General features: G+C 44.0%; 1 protein-coding gene across 1 annotated transcript; it reads left to right on the forward strand.

The window, feature by feature from the left end:
• The first annotated feature begins 7,346 nt into the window (after positions 1-7,346).
• LOC115126668 (adhesive plaque matrix protein-like) lies at positions 7,347-18,147 on the forward strand. Its single transcript, XM_065024950.1, has 2 exons — positions 7,347-8,162; positions 17,029-18,147. The coding sequence occupies exons 1-2, from the start codon at positions 7,347-7,349 to the stop codon at positions 18,145-18,147; spliced, it is 1,935 nt and encodes a 644-aa protein (XP_064881022.1).
• Positions 18,148-19,718: the final 1,571 nt, after the last annotated feature.

The following is a 19,718-nucleotide window of genomic DNA, read 5'->3' on the forward strand; positions in this document are numbered from 1 at the left end:
ATCCATGCTTTTGTCACTTCTAGGTTAGACTACTGCAATGCTCTACTTTCTGGCTACCCGGATAAAGCACTAAATAAACTTCAGTTAGTCCTAAATACGGCTGCTAGAATCCTGACTAGAACCAAAAAATTTGATCATATTACTCCAGTGCTAGCCTCTCTACACTGGCTTCCTGTCAAATCAAGGGCTGATTTCAAGGTTTTACTGCTAACCTACAAAGCATTACATGGGCTTGCTCCTACCTATCTCTCTGATTTGGTCCTGCCGTATATACCTACACGTACGCTACGGTCACAAGACGCAGGCCTCCTAATTGTCCCTAGAATTTCTAAGCAAACAGCTGGAGGCAGGGCTTTGTCCTATAGAGCTCCATTTTTATGGAACAGTCTGCCTACCCATGTCAGAGACGCAAACTCGGTCTCAACCTTTAAGTCTTTACTGAAGAATCATCTCTTCAGTGGGTCATATGACTGAGTGTAGTCTGGCCCAGGAGTGGGAAGGTGAACGGAAAGGCTCTGGAGCAACGAACCGCCCTTGCTGTCTCTGCCTGGCCGGTTCCCCTCTTTCCACTGGGATTCTCTGCCTCTAACCCTATGTGGAAGGACCACCAGAGGGCAGGCTGGGCTCATGGATAGTAGCCCAACAAGGCATGGGAGACAAGGTAACCAGAGGGCAGGCTGGGCTCATGGATAGTTGCCCAACAAGGCATGGGAGACAAGGTAACCAGAGGACAGGCTGGGCTCATGGATAGCAGCCCAACAAGGCATGGGAGACAAGGTAACCAGAGGGCAGGCTGGGCTCATGGATAGTAGCCCAACAAGGCATGGGAGACAAGGTAACCAGAGGGCAGGCTGGGCTCATGGATAGTTGCCCAACAAGGCATGGGAGACAAGGTAACCAGAGGCAATTAAGCACAGCTGACGGTACTAATGACATACTCTCCTTCCCCTATAAGAGAGAGAATGGAACCAGCAGAGGAGGGGGAAAACTATCTCTGGAAGATGGCCATCTCTGGAAGATGGAGAGGAGCTATCCAGGAAGAACCACTAAGACGGTGACAATCCCGTGACTTTTTGTTGTAGTTTAAAGATAAGCCTATTGTGTTCCGGTTTCATCCGGAGAAGAAGATGTATGTTTTTCCCTGGAAGATTTTCATTGATTATGTTGGACTGTTTGTGTTGACCAAATGCCCTCAATAGAGAACTGTGTTCAATCAAGAAAACCTACTCCTGACTCGTTTATTACACCTTCCCGCTTTAGAGTGACGCCCGATTACTTGGTCCGCTCACACCTATTACAGGGGCTGAGTCACTGGCTTACTGGGGCTCTCTCATGCCATCCCTGGAAGGGGTGCGTCACCTGAGTGGGTTGATTCACTGTTGTGGTCATCCTGTCTGGGTTGTCCCCCCCCCCCCCCTTGGGTTGTGCCGTGGCGGAGGTCTTTGTGGGCTATACTCAGCCTTGTCTCAGGATGGTAAGTTGGTGGTTGAAGATATCCCTCTAGTGGTGTGGGGGCTGTGCTTTGGCAAAGTGGGTGGGGTTATATCCTTCCTGTTTGGCCCTGTCCGGGGGTGTCCTCGGATGGGGCCACAGTGTCTCCTGACCCCTCCTGTCTCAGCCTCCAGTATTTATGCTGCTGTAGTTTATGTGTCGGGGGGCTGGGGTCAGTTTGTTATATCTGGAGTACTTCTCCTGTCCTATTCGGTGTCCTGTGTGAATCTAAGTGTGCGTTCTCTAATTCTCTCCTTCTCTCTTTCTTTCTCTCTCTCGGAGGACCTGAGCCCTAGGACCATGCCCCAGGACTACCTGACATGATGACGCCTTGCTGTCCCCAGTCCACCTGGCCATGCTGCTGCTCCAGTTTCAACTGTTCTGCCTTATTATTATTCGACCATGCTGGTCATTTATGAACATTTGAAAATCTTGGCCATGTTCTGTTATAATCTCCACCTGACTGGCCACTCCTCATAGCCTGGATCCTCTCTAGGTTTCTTCCTAGGTTTTTTCCTTTCTAGGGAGTTTGTCCTAGCCAATGTGCTTCAACACCTGCATTGCTTGCTGTTTGGGGTTTTAGGCTGGGTTTCTGTACAGCACTTTGAGATATCAGCTGATATACGAAGGGCTATAAAAACTTCTTCTTTTTTTTTACATTTGTAGAAATGTATTAAAACCTGTTTTTACTTTGTCGTTATGCTGTGTGTCGATTGATGAGACGCAATTTTATTTTCTGTAACGTAACAAAATGTGGAAAAAGTCAAGGGGCCTGAATACTTTCTGAATGCACTGTACATGTCTACCTCAATGACCTCGCACATAAATGTCTGCTTTACTTTTCTGTTATTTCCTGTATCACTGGGATAAGTATAGGTAGTGTATAAGTATTTCACTGTTAGTCTACACCCGTTGTTTTTACCAAGCAAGTGACGAATAACTTTTGATTTGAGGAACACGATACGCTATTAAATGTATGCGTTACAAATGACACCCTGTTCTGTAGTGCACTACTTGGTAGTCTGCTGAGTAGGGTGCCATTTGTTACCTCTACAGTCACGTGAGCCTGAGTGAGCATGTGAGTTATTGAAATGTATTCATGCCTGCTCCAGTTAATGTAATGTAGATGCGGGCCACTGTAATGTCTGTCAGAGGCTGGCACGAACTGAAGACAACATTTTCTATCTTACTGCTTGCCTGCCTACCTGCCTGCCCTGCCTACCTACCTACCTACCTACCTACCTACCTACCTACCTACCTACCTACCTACCTACCTGCCCACTGCCTACCTACCTGCCTGCCCGCTGCCTACCTACCTGCCCACTGCCTACCTACCTGCGTGTGTGTGTGTGTGTGTGTGTGTGTGTGTGTGTGTGTGTGTGTGTGTGTGTGTGTGTGTGAGAGAGAGAGGGTGACTGCTGTATCTCTCTCTGCCAAGGCTTATCTTATGTTACTTGGGTTACAATGTCTTTTTCAGAAATGCTAACCTAGTGCAAATGAGATGGATGCTTTTTCACACACTCCCATTACTTTAATGAGGGTGAACAAAGTCAAGCAATGTCAGGGTAGGGAACAGTCCCATTAATGGTTGATGAAGGGTTGTGACTATGCCTGTCAACCATCCATTCACAAAAATAACAATCATCATTGATTACCTGGTTATTATAAATGTGGACATTTTTTTTCCCTTCAATATTCTATAACACATTGGACAGGAATTCTGGCTGGCTTGTGTGATTATATTAGAAAATACAAACCAACACTGTGAATCTGTAATTTACTGTGGTTGGTCATATTCATTCTGTAATATTTAATGTACTGTGGTTGCTCATATTCATTCTGTAAGAGTGCAAATTGTGATATCTTGTTGCTTTACCAATTGTCAAGGTGGCGTTTTCCTGAAGTGAAACAGGCAGACTAACTGGTACATAGCCTGTAAGAGCATTATATTTGCATTTATGAACCATTATATTTTCTTAGTGGAACACCTTCCTAATATTGAGTCTCACCCACTTTTTCCCTCGTCGGGTCATGGACTCTACAAGGTGTCGAAAGCGTTCCACAGGGATGCTGGCCCATGTTGACTCTACAAGATGTTGAAAGCATTCCACAGGGATGCTGGCCCATGTTGACTCTACAAGATGTTGAAAGTGTTCCACAGGGATGCTGGCCCATGTTGACTCTACAAGATGTCGAAAGCGTTCCACAGGGATGCTGGCCCATGTTGACTCTACAAGGTGTCGAAAGCGTTCCACAGGGATGCTGGCCCATGTTGACTCTACAAGGTGTTGAAAGCGTTTCCACAGGGATGCTGGCCCATGTTGACTCTACAAGGTGTCTAAAGCGTTCCACAGGGATGCTGGCCCATGTTGACTCTACAAGGTGTTGAAAGCGTTCCACAGGGATGCTGGCCCATGTTGACTCTACAAGGTGTTGAAAGCGTTCCACAGGGATGCTGGCCCATGTTGACTCTACAAGATGTTGAAAGTGTTCCACAGGGATGCTGGCCCATGTTGACTCTACAAGATGTTGAAAGCGTTCCACAGGGATGCTGGCCCATGTTGACTCTACAAGATGTTGAAAGCGTTCCACAGGGATGCTGGCCCATGTTGACTCTACAAGATGTTGAAAGCGTTCCACAGGGATGCTGGCCCATGTTGACTCTACAAGATGTTGAAAGTGTTCCACAGGGATGCTGGCCCATGTTGACTCTACAAGATGTTGAAAGCGTTCCACAGGGATGCTGGCCCATGTTGACTCTACAAGATGTTGAAAGCGTTTCCACAGGGATGCTGGCCCATGTTGACTCTACAAGATGTTGAAAGCATTCCATAGGGATGCTGGCCCATTGTTACCAGTATCCTGTGTGTGTGTGTGTGTATGTGTGTGTGTGTGTGTGTGTGTGTGTGTGTATCCTGTGTGTGTGTGTGTGTGTGTGTGTGTATCCTGTGTTCTTTTCTCTCCTTCTCCCCTCACAGGTGAAAATCATCACTCCCCAATCAGTCACCAATCCAATCATCAATCAGAAGACACACCTCCTCCTGTTTCCTACCCTATCACAGTTCCTTCCCCATGGTTTAAAAACCCTGTCAGTTGTTTGCTCTGGAGCAATCTCTAGCTCAATCTCTCTGTTAATGCCATGTCTGTGGGTCTCTGTGTTTCACTCTCGCTTTGTGTCTTAACCTCTCTTTTGTTTAAAGCACCTCCATAGCACTTTGTCATCACCTGTGAGTATTGTTTTTGGTTATGGTGTTTGTGTGTTGCTGGTGGGAAAAGGGGAAACCAAGACAAGTCGCCCATGGGCATACACTACCCGTAGGTAGACTTTGTTAAATACACTAGTTAGAACTGGGCGGACCACCCACTGTATTTTTGGTTAGTTAGTTAGCTGTTGTTAAAGTAGGCTAGTCTAGCTTAGGGGTGTTTTTGAATACTTATTGTTTCTTTCCTTGGGTCCAGCTCAGCCCCTTTTCCTGCTCCCCCCCATTACCGTGTGTTTTACAATAAACCCTGAGTTTGAAGGTAGATTTCAGTTGTCCTGGTTATTTTGTTCTCACTATTATAAATTGCATGAGTTATGTTACGGGTCTCATTACCATCCCCCCTAGACTGTCGGGCCAAAAGGGATTCGTAACACCCATGTTGACTCTACAAGGTGTTGAAAGCGTTTCCACAGGGATGCTGGCCCATGTTGACTCTACAAGGTGTTGAAAGCGTTTCCACAGGGATGCTGGCCCATGTTGACTCTACAAGATGTTGAAAGCGTTCCACAGGGATGCTGGCCCATGTTGACTCTACAAGATGTTGAAAGCGTTCCACAGGGATGCTGGCCCATGTTGACTCTACAAGATGTTGAAAGTGTTCCACAGGGATGCTGGCCCATGTTGACTCTACAAGATGTTGAAAGCGTTCCACAGGGATGCTGGCCCATGTTGACTCTACAAGGTGTTGAAAGCGTTCCACAGGGATGCTGGCCCATGTATGTGGACTCCAATGCTTCCCACAGTTGTGTCAAGTTGTCTGGATGTCCTCAGGGTGGTGGACCATTCTTGATAGACATGGGAAACTGTTGAGTGTGAAAAACCCAGCAGCATTGCAGTTCTTGACACAAACCGGTGCACCTACTACCGTACCCCCGTTCAAAGCCACTTAAATCTTTTTGTCTTGCCCATTCATCATCTGAACGACACACAGACACAATCCATGTCTCAATTGTCTCGAGGCTTAAAAACCCTTCTTTAACCCGTCTCCTCCCCTTCATCTACATGTCTCCTCCCCTTCATCTACATGTCTCCTCCCCTTCATCTACGCTGATTAAAGTGGATTTAACAGGTGACATCAATAAGGGATTAGAGCCTTCACCTGGATTCACCTGGTCAGTCTACAGCATGTCATGGAAAGAACAGTGTTCCTAATGTTTTGTACATAAGGTCAGGATGATGTCTACCAAAATACTTGTAACGGTTTTCTAATGGTGAAGGAGAGTCGCGTGTATATTACGATCCATGTTTTAATAAACAAACGTAACACGAATCTAAATACAATCTCTACAAAACAATAAACGTAATGAAAACCGAAACAGCCTAAACTGGTGCAAACTAACACAATATCAAGACACTAAGGACAATCACCCACAATACAACCAAATAATATGGCTGCCTAAATATGGTTCCCAATCAGAGACAACGATAACCACCTGCCTCTGATTGAGAACCACTCCAGACATCCATAGACTTTCCTAGAACACCCTACTAAGCTACAATCCCACTAACATACACACCAAAACTCCCAGACAAAACACACCACAATACAAAAACTCCATGCCACACCCTGGCCTGACCCAATACATAAAGAAAAACACAAAATACTTAGACCAGGGCGTGACAATACTGTTCTGAAAAGAGCATTGATGAGCTTCTTATCTATGTGGATGAGGTAAATTATCTACAGCGATAGCCAGAGCATATATCATAAAGACTCATCCTCTCAAACAAAATGGAGGAGCAAATTAATCTTAGGCTGTGATTCAACCCGATGGTGCGTTGTAGTGTGCTTGACATTTAAAGATCACTAACCAATTGATCTGTCACGTGTTGCATTTACCGTGAATATGATCTTCGCGAACACAAGGATGTTGCCTTTAAAAGGCATATTGTCGACAGCGTGTTCAATCCGATTAAACTCGGCCTTAAATTGGAAGATTTAATAAACCAGGTGAAAAAGCCACTTATTCCAGATTGTAGGATTATCTCTGTCTGGTGATGTTAGTAACCTGGCTCAGGCATAAATTGTTATTTAGGGGCTGACAGCCCTGATGAGGAAGACATTGTTTGTTTATGTCCCAAAGTGGCACCCTATTCCCTACTGGCTCTGGTCCAAAGTAGTACACTATATAAGGAATAGGGTGCCATTTGGGATGCAAACCTGGAAAGTGCAGAGAAAGGACCCGAGGGAGACAAGTACCATTTTCTTCCAGTGTCAAGATCCACTTCCTCCTGACACCACTTAGACTGGCTGGTAATGAGAAACAGGAGAATCTGTCTGTCTCTGTGTCCCAAATGGAACACTGTTCTCTATGGGTCATGCTCAAAAGTAGTGCACAATATAGAAAATAGAGTGCAATTTGGGAAGCAGACTGTCCCTTTCCTCACATAGCTGACAATGACTAATTGACTGCCCCTGAACCCACCTACAACATTCTGCTAGGTCATCACTGCCCCAAACCCTCCTACAAAATGAATGTCTGCCCTAAACCCTCCTTCAACATTAATGGCTGCTCCAAACCCTCCTACAACATTAACGGCTAACCCAAACCCTCCTAAAACATTAACGGATACCCCAAACCCTCCTCCAACATGAATTGCTGCCCCAAACCCTCCAACATTAATGGCTGCCCCAAACCCTCCTACAACATTAATGGATACTCCAAACCCTCCTACAACATTAATGGATACTCCAAACCCTCCTACAACATTAATGGCTGCCCCAAACCCTCCTACAACATTAATGGATACTCCAAACCCTCCTACAACATTAATGGATACTCCAAACCCTCCTACAACATTAATGGATACTCCAAACCCTCCTACAACATTAATGGATACTCCAAACCCTCCTACAACATTAATGGATACTCCAAACCCTCCTACAACATTAATGGATACTCCAAACCCTCCTACAACATTAATGGCTGCCCCAAACCCTCCTACAACATTAATGGATACTCCAAACCCTCCTACAACATTAATGGATACTCCAAACCCTCCTACAACATTAATGGATACTCCAAACCCTCCTACAACATTAATGGATACTCCAAACCCTCCTACAACATTAATGGATACTCCAAACCCTCCTACAACATTAATGGATACTCCAAACCCTCCTACAACATTAATGGATACTCCAAACCCTCCTACAACATTAATGGATACTCCAAACCCTCCTACAACATTAATGGATACTCCAAACCCTCCTACAACATTAATGGATACTCCAAACCCTCCTACAACATTAATGGATACTCCAAACCCTCCTACAACATTAATGGATACTCCAAACCCTCCTACAACATTAATGGATACTCCAAACCCTCCTACAACATTAATGGATACTCCAAACCCTCCTACAACATTAATGGATACTCCAAACCCTCTGTCATGGATGACAAAGTAGGTAACAAGAGACACTGAGATGGAAATATTCCTCCAATTTACAAAATATTCCTCCAATTTACAAAAAATACACATGACAAGATAAACGAAAAGTATGTTAAAAAAGACAAATATAAACGGAATTAAAATAAAAAATAAAAACTGTCCTAATGCTTCAACTTAAAAAATAACTGAAGTCAAAAAGTGCAGAACAGAAAGTAACATCTACTGAGTACAGCCAGAAGAGGACTGACCACCCCTCAGAGCCTGGTTCCTCTCTACTGAGTACAGCCAGAAGAGGACTGGCCACCCCTCAGAGCCTGGTTCCTCTCTACTGAGTAGAGCCAGAAGAGGACTGGCCACCCCTCAGAGCCTGGTTCCTCTCTACTGAGTAGAGCCAGAAGAGGACTGACCACCCCTCAGAGCCTGGTTCCTCTCTACTGAGTACAGCCAGAAGAGGACTGACCACCCCTCAGAGCCTGGTTCCTCTCTACTGAGTACAGCCAGAAGAGGACTGACCACCCCTCAGAGCCTGGTTCCTCTCTACTGAGTACAGCCAGAAGAGGACTGACCACCCCTCAGAGCCTGGTTCTTCTCTACTGAGTACAGACAGAAGAGGACTGACCACCCCTCAGAGCCTGGTTCCTCTCTACTGAGTACAGCCGGAAGAGGACTGACCACCCCTCAGAGCCTGGTTCCTCTCTACCCAGTACAGCCAGAAGAGGACTGACCACCCCTCAGAGCCTGGTTCCTCTCTACTGAGTACAGCCAGAAGAGGACTGACCACCCCTCGGAGCCTGGTTCCTCTCTACTGAGTACAGCCAGAAGAGGACTGACCACCCCTCAGAGCCTGGTTCCTCTCTACCCAGTACAGCCAGAAGAGGACTGGCCACACCTCAGAGCCTGGAGCCTCTTTAGGTTTCTTCCTAGTGTCATGACGTTGGCCTGGGGGGTTGGTTTATGACAGTCATAAATACCTCTTCCACCCTTTTTCCTCTCTCTACCCTACTAAGGTTACATTTGCAAACCCCTTGGTTAACATAGAGATTCTGGGAACGTCAGAATGTGGGGGGAAATGAACTATATTCTGGTAATCCGACCAATTGAATATGCAGTGGTACTTAATGAATATGATGTCAGTTCGGTTGTCATCTGAGACATTCTCATCAATGATAAGATGACAAACTCTACAGTGGAACGTCTACACATCAGAGTTATCGGATTCACATGGAATTGTTGTTCAATTTAAATGTTTGAATATGAAATTATTTGTGATGGGATGAAATGTGAATTTAGCTTCTAAAATGTGCGATGTGGGTTTTCATAAGATATTGCTGCTCACTCAGTGGCGAGAGACAGAGGTTGTAAACTATGACACACCCCTTTTCTCCCTTCCTATATAAAGCCTTGATGACAACATAACTATCTGTTCCAATGAGGTAGGATGACAATCCTATGTCAGAATGGTTCAGATAAAACTACAGAACGAAGCCAACATCAGCATGAGCTTTGGTTGCGAATGGTATGAACTTTGAACTCTTATTCACAACAGAAGTGATACCTCCTAGTCGTTGAGTTAGCAACAGCAGCTGCAAACGCAGGTTAGGAAGGAACAGACAGAGTATCCCATCTACCACACAACGACGTTACTACAACTTATCCAAGTGACCACCAGAGACATTCTTCAGAGGACTCGGTTTGGCAACACTGTCTTCCATCTACCACCAACCTACTGAAGCGCAGCTCAGAGTAAATATTTATTACATTTTCCTTTTCCAAATGGGCGGTAATTTAGAATGCATAAGATACTGTATTTACGATAGCACAGCTTCGCCTTTGTTCCTGTCTTCCCGCTCTTTCACTCAACCCAGCCCCTTTTCCTTTGTGTAAACAAGTTGTCATATCTGTTCCGCCCGCTAGGGACATTTTCCTATGACGTAAAGAATTATCCAGGTATAATTCATTCTTTGTGTATGTGAATTCTGTGTGATTAGTTAGGTATTTAGTAAATAAATAATTAAACCCAATTTTGTATTGCTGATTCAACTTGTTAGCCAGGGTTCTTGCAGATAACCAAGAATTTACAACTTTCAGATTATGAGACTGAAGTAAGATGACGATTGATATTGACTGCTATTGATGTAAAATATTACTAGATCTTTAAGAGTTTATTCGGAAGATAACAGCTCTATATTCCTTCGTGGTGCCCGACTCTCTTTACATGATTAGCTCCATCAGGTGATATTAAACTATTTTATAGAATAGCATGTCATATCACTTAATCCGGCATAGCCAAAGACACGACACCTGGTTCCTGCCTTTCTAGGAAGTTTTTCCTAGCCACCATGCCTCTCCATCTGCGTTGCTTGCTGTTTGGGGTTTTAAGCTGAGTTTCTGTACAGCACTTTGTGACATCTGCTGATATAAAAAGGGCCTTTGAAAAACATTTAATTTCATTTGAAAGAGGATGAATATAAATATGTGTGGAAGGGTGGGAGAGAATGGGTGTGTGGAGGCATAAGGTACATGTGTGTGAATGAAGGACGATGGAGAAGGAAGTAGATGTATAGAGGAGTTGGAAATGTGTCTGAGAAGAAGGAAGGGGGAGAGACGGAGGTTGGGATAAACTGGATCTTATGTTTTTTTTGAAAATTTTACAAATGAATTCAAAATGGAAAGCTGAAATGTCTTGAGTCAATAAGTATTCAACCCCGTTGTTATGGCAACCCTAAATACGTTCAGGAGTAAAAATTTGCATAAGAAGTCACATAATAAGTTGCATGGACTCTGTGATAAATAATAGTTTTTAACATGATTTTTTGAATTACTACCTCATCTCTGTACCCCAAACATACAATTATCTGTAAGGTCCCTCAGTTGAGCAGTGAATTTCAAACATAGATTCAGCCACAAAGACCAGAGACGTTTTCCAAAAGAAGATGGAGACATTGGCTTTATTAATTACACTTTGGATGGTGTATCAATACACCCAGTCACTACAAAGATACAGGTGTCCTTCCTAACTCAGTTGCCGGAGAGGAAGGAAACAGTTCAGGGATTTCACCATGAGGCCAATGGTGACTTTAAAACAGTCTGAGTTTAATGGCTGTGATAGGAGAACACTGAGGACGGATCAACATTGTAGTTATTCCTAATTGACAGAGTGAAAATAAGGAAGTACAGAATACAAATATACCAAAACATGCATCCTGTTTACAATAAGCAAACTGCAAAAATGTGGCAAAGAAATTAACTTTATGTCCTGAATATTTAGCATTATGTTCCGGGCAAATCCAACACAACACATCACTGAGTACCACTCTTTATATTTTCAAGCATGGTGGTGGCTTCATCATGTTATGGGGATGCTTGTCATCGGCAAGGACTAGGGAGATAAAAAAAAAAATAATAAACAGAATAGAGCTAGGAACAGGCAAAATCCTAGAGGATTTGCTTTCCAACAGACATTGGGAGACAAATTCACCTTTCAGCAGGACTAAAACTTAAAACACAAGGACAAATATACAATGGAGTTGCTTACCATGACGACATTGAATGTTCCTCAGTGACAAGACTTGAAAAAGGTTGTGTAGCAATGATCAACAACCAACTTGACAGAGTGTGAAGAATTTTCAAAATAAAATATTGTACTGCAAATCTCTTCGAGTCATACCCAGAAAGACAGCTGTAATCGCTTCCAAAGGTGATTCTAGCAAGTATTCAGGGGTGTGAATACAGAAATGTGCATAAAATGTTTTCATTATGGGGTATTGTGCGTAGATGGGTGAGAAAACAAAAACATTGAATCCAATTCAGGCTGTAATTTCAACAAACGTGGAATAAATCAAGGAGAATGAATACTTTCTGAAGGCTCTGCATATTTTATATTTATTTAAATAGAAGTGTAAATCTGTCTGAGAAGAAGGGGGGGAGATGGGAGTTTGGGATAAACTTTGCCTGGGTGGGTAAGAGGGGGCAAGGAGGGGAGGTGGAGATACGTGCTCTTGCTGCTGGTGAATCTCTGATGCACCTCTACGCAGACGACACCATTCTGGATAATTATTTCGCCACTATGGCCTATTTATTGCCTTACCTCCCTTATCCTACCTCATTTGCACACACTGTATATAGATTGTCTTTTGTATTATTGACGGTACAATTATTTATTCCATGTGTAACTGTTGTTTTTGTTTCACTGCTTTGCTTTATCTTGGCCAGGCCCCAATTGTAAATGAGAACTTGTTCTCAACTGACCTACCTGGTTAAATAAAAGGTGAAATAACATACATTTAAAAAAGAACTTAATTATCATTTATAATTTAATAAATAAACATTTGATTTGCAAGCCTGTAGTTAAAGGAATAACAGTTCTGGAATGATTAGGATGTTGAATAACTTTTATTCCTATGTGTGTTATAATAACTAAGATTCAAGGGTGGTTATTGGTGAGAATGGCTTTAGTGTCCTTGCCTCTCTCTGTGTTAATTTCTATTGATTGAGAAAGCCATGAAGCATGTGGTTCAGTGTAACCACGATTAGTCAGAGAACTACAGTACTACAGTACACCCACAAACATCCTGAATGTTGAAAAAATGAAACGTTTCTCACCCTGCACTAAATATTTACTATGTTATCAAATTCTTATTTTGCAACTAAGGTTTAATGGTGGTTATTGGTGTGAATGGAGAGGGGCTATATCTGGGTGACTGGGAAAGCATCAGACACTTCTCTGAGGTGTAAATGAGGCCTCCAATCATCCCATTTCAGTCTCTCAGAGGACTCACTCAGCACAGCCACTATACTTTAATTAAATGTGTAAGGTAATACAAACTGGCAACAGTACTTAAGTGGCAGTCTTTCTCCAATGTATATATAATGACATAATCCACAGTTAGATGTTGTGGGTAAATACGCTGTTGAGTTGGAGTTTATTAAAAGTCCTAAAAAGTCAAGTACGAACACGTACTTTGTTTTGTGTGTTTTTTTGTTAAATGTCTCCTCAGTCCACATGCCCTCTATACAGTGCCTTAGAAAAGTATTCAGACCCCTTGAATCACATGCCCTCTATACAGTGCCTTAGAAAAGTATTCAGACCCCTTGAATCACATGCCCTCTATACAGTGCCTTAGAAAAGTATTCAGACCCCTTGAATTTTTCCACATTTTGTTACGTTCGTTTTTTTTACTCATCAATCTACACACAATACCCCGTAATGACAAAGCAAAAAACGTTTTTAAAAATGTTTTCTATTTTATATAAAGTGTGAAACTGAAGTTTTACATATACATAAGTATTCAGACCGTTTAATTTGTTGAACCACCTTTGGTAGTAATTACAGCCTCGAGTCTTCTTGGGTATGACGCTACAAGCTTCGCACACCTGTATATAGATATTTTCTACCATTCTAGATCCTCAAGCTCTGTCAGGTTGGATGGGTAGTGTCGCTGCACAGCTATATTCAGGTCTCGCCGGAGATGTTAGATCGGGTTCAAGTCCGGGTTCTGGCCGGGCCACTCAAGGACATTCAGACTAGTCTCGAAGCCACTACTGCGTTGTCTTGGCTGTGTGCTTAGGGTCGTTGTCCTGTTGGAAGTTAAACTTCACCCCAGTCTGAGGTCCTGAGCAGATTTTCATCAAGGAGCTCGCTGTACTTTACTCATCTTTCCCTTGATTCTGACTAGTCTCCCAGTCCCTGACACTGAAAAAAAATACCCATGGCATGATGCTGCCACTGCCATGCTTCACCGTAGGGATGGTGCCAGGTTTCCACTAGGCGTGACTCTTGGCATTCAGGCCAAAAAGTTCAATCTTGGTTTTGTCAGACCAGAGAATCTTGTTTCTCATGGTCTTTGAGTCTTTCGATGCCTTTTGGTAAACTCCAAGCAGGCTGTCTTTCCTATTACTGAGGAGTGGCTTCTGCCTGGCCACTCTAACATAACGGCCTGATTGGGCGATTGCTGCAGAGATGAATGTCCTTCTGGAAGGTTCTCCCATTTCCACAGAGGAACTCTGTAGCTCTATCAGAGTGACCATTGGTTCTTGGTCACCTCCCTAACCAAGGCCCTTCTTCCCAGATTGCTCAGTTTGGTCGGGTGGCCAGCTCTAGGAAGATTCTTGGTCGTTCGAGACTTCTTTCATCTAAGAATGATGGAGGCCACCTTGCTGTTGGGAACTTCAATGCTGCAGACATTTTTTGGTGCCCTTCCACAGATCTGTGCCTCGCCACAATCCTGTCTCTGGGGCTTTACGTACAATTCCTTAGAACTCATGCCTTAGTTTTTGCTCTGACATGGACTGTCACGCTACCCGCTATTCTGCTTGAGTCAGTCAATAATGAGGTGCGAGACACTTACATGTTCTCTAATACCTGCCTAGCTGCTATTATCTTATGTTACACAGAACGCTGTTACACATTCTATTGTTACACATTCTATTTTTACACAGAACGTTGTTACACATTCTATTGTTACACAGAACGTTGTTACACATTCTATTGTTACACAGAACGTTGTTACACATTCTATTGTTACACAGAACGTTGTTACACATTCTATTGTTACACATTCTATTGTTACACAGAACGTTGTTACACATTCTATTGTTACACAGAACGTTGTTACACATTCCATTGTTACACATTCCATTGTTACACAGTACATTGTTACACAGTACATTGTTACACAGTACATTGTTACACATTCTATTGTTACACAGAATGTTGTTACACATTCTATTGTTACACAGTACATTGTTACACAGAACATTTTACACATTCTATTGTTACACAGAACGTTGTTACACATTCTATTGTTACACAGAACGTTGTTACACATTCTATTGTTACACAGTACGTTGTTACACATTCTATTGTTAAACAGAACGTTGTTACACATTGTTACACAGAACGTTGTTACACATTCTATTGTTACACAGAACGTTGTTACACATTCCATTGTTACACATTCCATTGTTACACATTCCATTGTTACACAGAACGTTGTTACACATTACATTGTTACACAGAACATTGTTACACAGTACATTGATACACAGTACATTGTTACACATTCTATTGTTACACAGAACATTGTTACACAGAACATTGTTACACATTCTATTGTTACACAAAACGTTTTACACATTCTATTGTTACACAGAATGTTTTACACATTCTATTCTTACACAGAACGTTGTTACACAGAACGTTGTTACACATTCTATTGTTACACAGTACATTTTACACATTCTATTGTTACACAACGTTGTTACATATTCTATTGTTACACAGAATGTTGTTACACATTCTATTGTTACACAGAACGTTGTTACACATTCCATTGTTACACATTCCATTGTTACACATTCCATTGTTACACAGTACATTGTTACACAGTACATTGTTACACATTCTATTGTTACACAGAACGTTTTACACATTCTATTGTTACACAGAATGTTTTACACATTCTATTCTTACACAGAACGTTGTTACACAGAACGTTGTTACACAGAACATTGTTACACAGTACATTGTTACACAGAACGTTGTTACACATTCTATTGTTACACAGAACGTTGTTACACATTCTATTGTTACACAGAACGTTGTTACACATTCTATTGTTACACAGAACGTTGTTACACATTCTATTGTTACACAGAACGTTGTTACACATTCTATTGTTACACAGAACGTTGTTACACATTCTATTGTTACACAGAACGTTGTTACACATTCTATTGTTACACAGAACATTGTTACACAGTACATTGTTACACAGTACATTGATACACAGAACATTGTTACACATTCCGACAATCTGGAGTGTCAGGGAGTACTATTGTCTGGGTCTTTGTCTTGCTAAAGGTTGTCTCCACATTAGCAGATTAAGCAGTGTTGGCAGTCATCTCCACACCTGAGAGGATGTCTAAATGTTTCCTGTTTATGATAAAGCTAATTCTATTGGGTTTGACATTTCCATAACTTAGCAGACAGTCTTATCCAGTGCAACTTGCAGTGGTTAGTGCATGCATTTTGATACTGGTACACCGTGGGAATTGAACCCACAACCCTGGCATTGGAACTGCCGTGCTCTACAAACTGAGCTACACCTGTCGCCAAGCTTGCAAATGTTTAGACTCAATGTTTTTGGGCTCAAGTTCATCTGGTTGCCGGCAGGTACGTTTTTTTTTCTGTCACGCAATTTCTCTCATGTTGTTTACGTTGTGTTGAAGGTGTAAAGATTGTTTTGGCCAACACCACACAAGCTTCTTGGCAGTATTCCTATTGCCTAAACCCCTCCTGAGGTAATGACTGATTAGGATTTCAAAGTAACACCTTTCTATGAGACGTTTGAGTGAACCTCAAAGCAGCAATGGACCCACTGTTCCCCAGGCGCCTAAGACACATTTCAGCTGAATATATTCAGTTGGACAACTGCCTAGGTATCCCCCTTTCCCTTTCATTGCTTAGGCAACAGTTTCCTTCAGCAGGTTTTCCAATATTAGCTTGTCATTCCACTAATGACAGAGTTGGTCCGATTCAGCAAGTGGACTGGTCTCACCGTGTCTGCACTTTCACTGTCTCATTTCCATATTGCCCAAATGCCACTTACCCAATAGAACATTGAAATGCTTGAATTACAAACATAAACCAATAGGGTCTAGTATACATCACAATGTACTGTGTAACAATGGAATGTGTAACACTGTACTGTGTAACATTTACATTTACGTAATTTAGCAGACGCTCTTATCCAGAGCGACAATGCAGACCTAGCTGTTGGGTTGATGTTAGGTGCACCATACCCTAATCTGTCCAAACAGACCTCCCCCACCTTACCAGACCCGAGTTTCCCCTAATGTGAACCCCACCAGACCCCAGCCTCCCCTCTCCACACCGTCCAACCAGACCCCAACCACCCCCTCTCCACACCGTCCCACCAGACCCCAGCCTCCCCCTCTCCACACCGTCCACCAGACCCCAGCCTCCCCCTCCACACCATCCAAAGAGACCCCAGCCTCCCCTCTCCACAACGTCCAAAGAGACCCCAGCCTCACCTCTCCACACCGTACAAAGAGACCCCAACCTCCCCTCTCCACACCGTCCAAAGAGACCCCAGCCTCCCCTCTCCACACCGTCCAAAGAGACCCCAGCCTCCCCCTCTCCACACCGTCCAAAGAGACCCCAGCCTCCCCTCTCTACACCGTCCAACCAGACCCCAGCCTCTCCACACCGTCCCACCAGACCCCAGCCTCCACTGTCCAACCAGACAACCAGCCTCCACTGTCCAACCAGACCCCAGTCTCCACTGTCCCACCAGACCCCAGCCTCCCCACACCGTCCCACCAGACCCCAGCATCTACTGTCCCACCAGACCCCAGCATCTACTGTCCCACCAGACCCCAGCCTCCCCACACCGTCCCACCAGACCCCAGCATCTACTGTCCCACCAGACTCCAGCCTCCCATCTCCGCACTGTCCCACCAGACTCCAGCCTCCCATCTCCGCACTGTCCCACCAGACTCCAGCCTCCCATCTCCGCACTGTCCCACCAGACTCCAGCCTCCCATCTCCGCACTGTCCCACCAGACTCCAGCCTCCCATCTCCGCACTGTCCCACCAGACTCCAGCCTCCCCTCTCCACACTATCCCACAAGACCCCAGCCTCCCCTCTCCACACCGTCCCACCAGACCCCAGCCTTCCCCCGCCACACTGCACCACCAGACCCCAGCCTCCCCTCTCCGCACTGCCCCACCAGACCCCAGCCTCCCCTCTCCGCACTGCCCCACCAGACCCCAGCCTCCCATCTCCACACTATCCCACAAGACCCCAGCCTCCCCTCTCCACACCGTCCCACCAGACCCCAGCCTCCCCTCTCCACACCGTCCCACCAGACCCCAGCCTCCCCTCTCCCACACCGTCCCACCAGACCCCAGCCTCCCCTCTCCACACCGTCCCACCAGACCCCAGCCTTCCCCCGCCACACTGCCCCACCATGACTCACATCAACACCATCATGCCAGAAAACCTTGACCCACTCCAATTCGCACAACGCCCCAACATATCCACAGATGACGCAATCTCAATTTCACTCCACACTGCCCTTTCCCACCTGGACAAAAGGAACAGCTATGTGAGAATGCTGTTCAGTTTGGCATTCAACACCATACCCCCACCCTACCGTCCACCCACTATCCCACCAGATCCCACCTTGCCCTCCACTATCCATTTGATCAAGTCCCAATCCCTGAAAACCGCACTTAATAATATATGGCAAATATAAATCAAACTGGATGGTGATCAGAGATAGACGGGAAGGGTTGACTGTAGCTGAAGGATGGGACTAAAAACAAACAAAAGATAACTAATGTAAAATATACTGTGTCCCTAAAATGTATAGTATGTATAAGCTGGAAGTAGAAGTGTTGTTATTCTCTAGTTTACTTCAATTAGGGGAGGGATGGTAGGGTCAGGGGACAATAATAAAGGAAAATATGAAATACAAATATATGGGGGACTGGAAATGATACAGACAGCTACTTTGTTGGAAGCTACAATCTGCTAATCCATCTATTACAGTCATCTACCCCACCAAAATAACAAATACATTAAAAAAGCCTCAATCCCTCAGAGGCATAATAAATGTTGCTGCCAAGTTGTATAAATTGGGGATCAATGATAATTGATTTCCCAGTCTGATACATTTATTAAGGTGACAACCATTTAAGCATGTGCTTGCTTGTTCCATCCATCAGCCAGCTGCCTGGTCCCAGTCCCCGAGAGATAGATCCAGCCCACTGCTGACTAACCACACCACTTTGGTAGCAACTATCGGTCTTAGGAATTTAATTACAATGAAATAATTGCCGAGCACTGTCAAGGCAGATTCGACACGCATGGAGGCAGCAGTTAATTTTTCATTTTGGAGCAGACTGAAGAGGTCTCGGGCATAATCTGTTAACCACATGATGTGGATTATTGTGTGTTCAGACAGTCCCGAAATTGAATTTCCCATAAGAGCAGAATAAATTGGTTCTGGAGTGTCAGCTCCTGTCATAGAAGGTGGTGATATACAACTGCAGATGAACCCTGTCATTCGGAAGGGAAGGGAACCACGGGTGATTATTTCATCTCAGACTTGGTGGCCCCTTCATGTCTTTCTTAAAGTGATGGCACAGACATGGGCTTGTAATGTCTGGTCTGAGAACCAGGAATCATGAAGATAATGTTATTATTATCAGAACTCAGCATTTTTCTCAGATGTTTTGTGTGCCATAGGATGAACCATAGGATGAACCATAGGATGAACCAAAGGATGAACCAAAGGATGAACCATAGGATGAACCATAGGATGAACCAAAGGATGAACCATAGGATGAACCATAGGATGAACCATAGGATGAACCATAGGATGAACCATAGGATGAACCATAGGATGAACCATAGGATGAACTATAGGATGAACCATAGGATGAACCATAGGATGAACCAAAGGATGAACCATAGGATGAACCATAGGATGAACTATAGGATGAACCAAATGATGAACCATAGGATGAACCATAGGATG

The sequence above is a fragment of the Oncorhynchus nerka genome, linkage group LG11 (genome assembly GCF_034236695.1).
Source record: "Oncorhynchus nerka isolate Pitt River linkage group LG11, Oner_Uvic_2.0, whole genome shotgun sequence".
Taxonomy (NCBI): Eukaryota; Metazoa; Chordata; class Actinopteri; order Salmoniformes; family Salmonidae; genus Oncorhynchus; species Oncorhynchus nerka.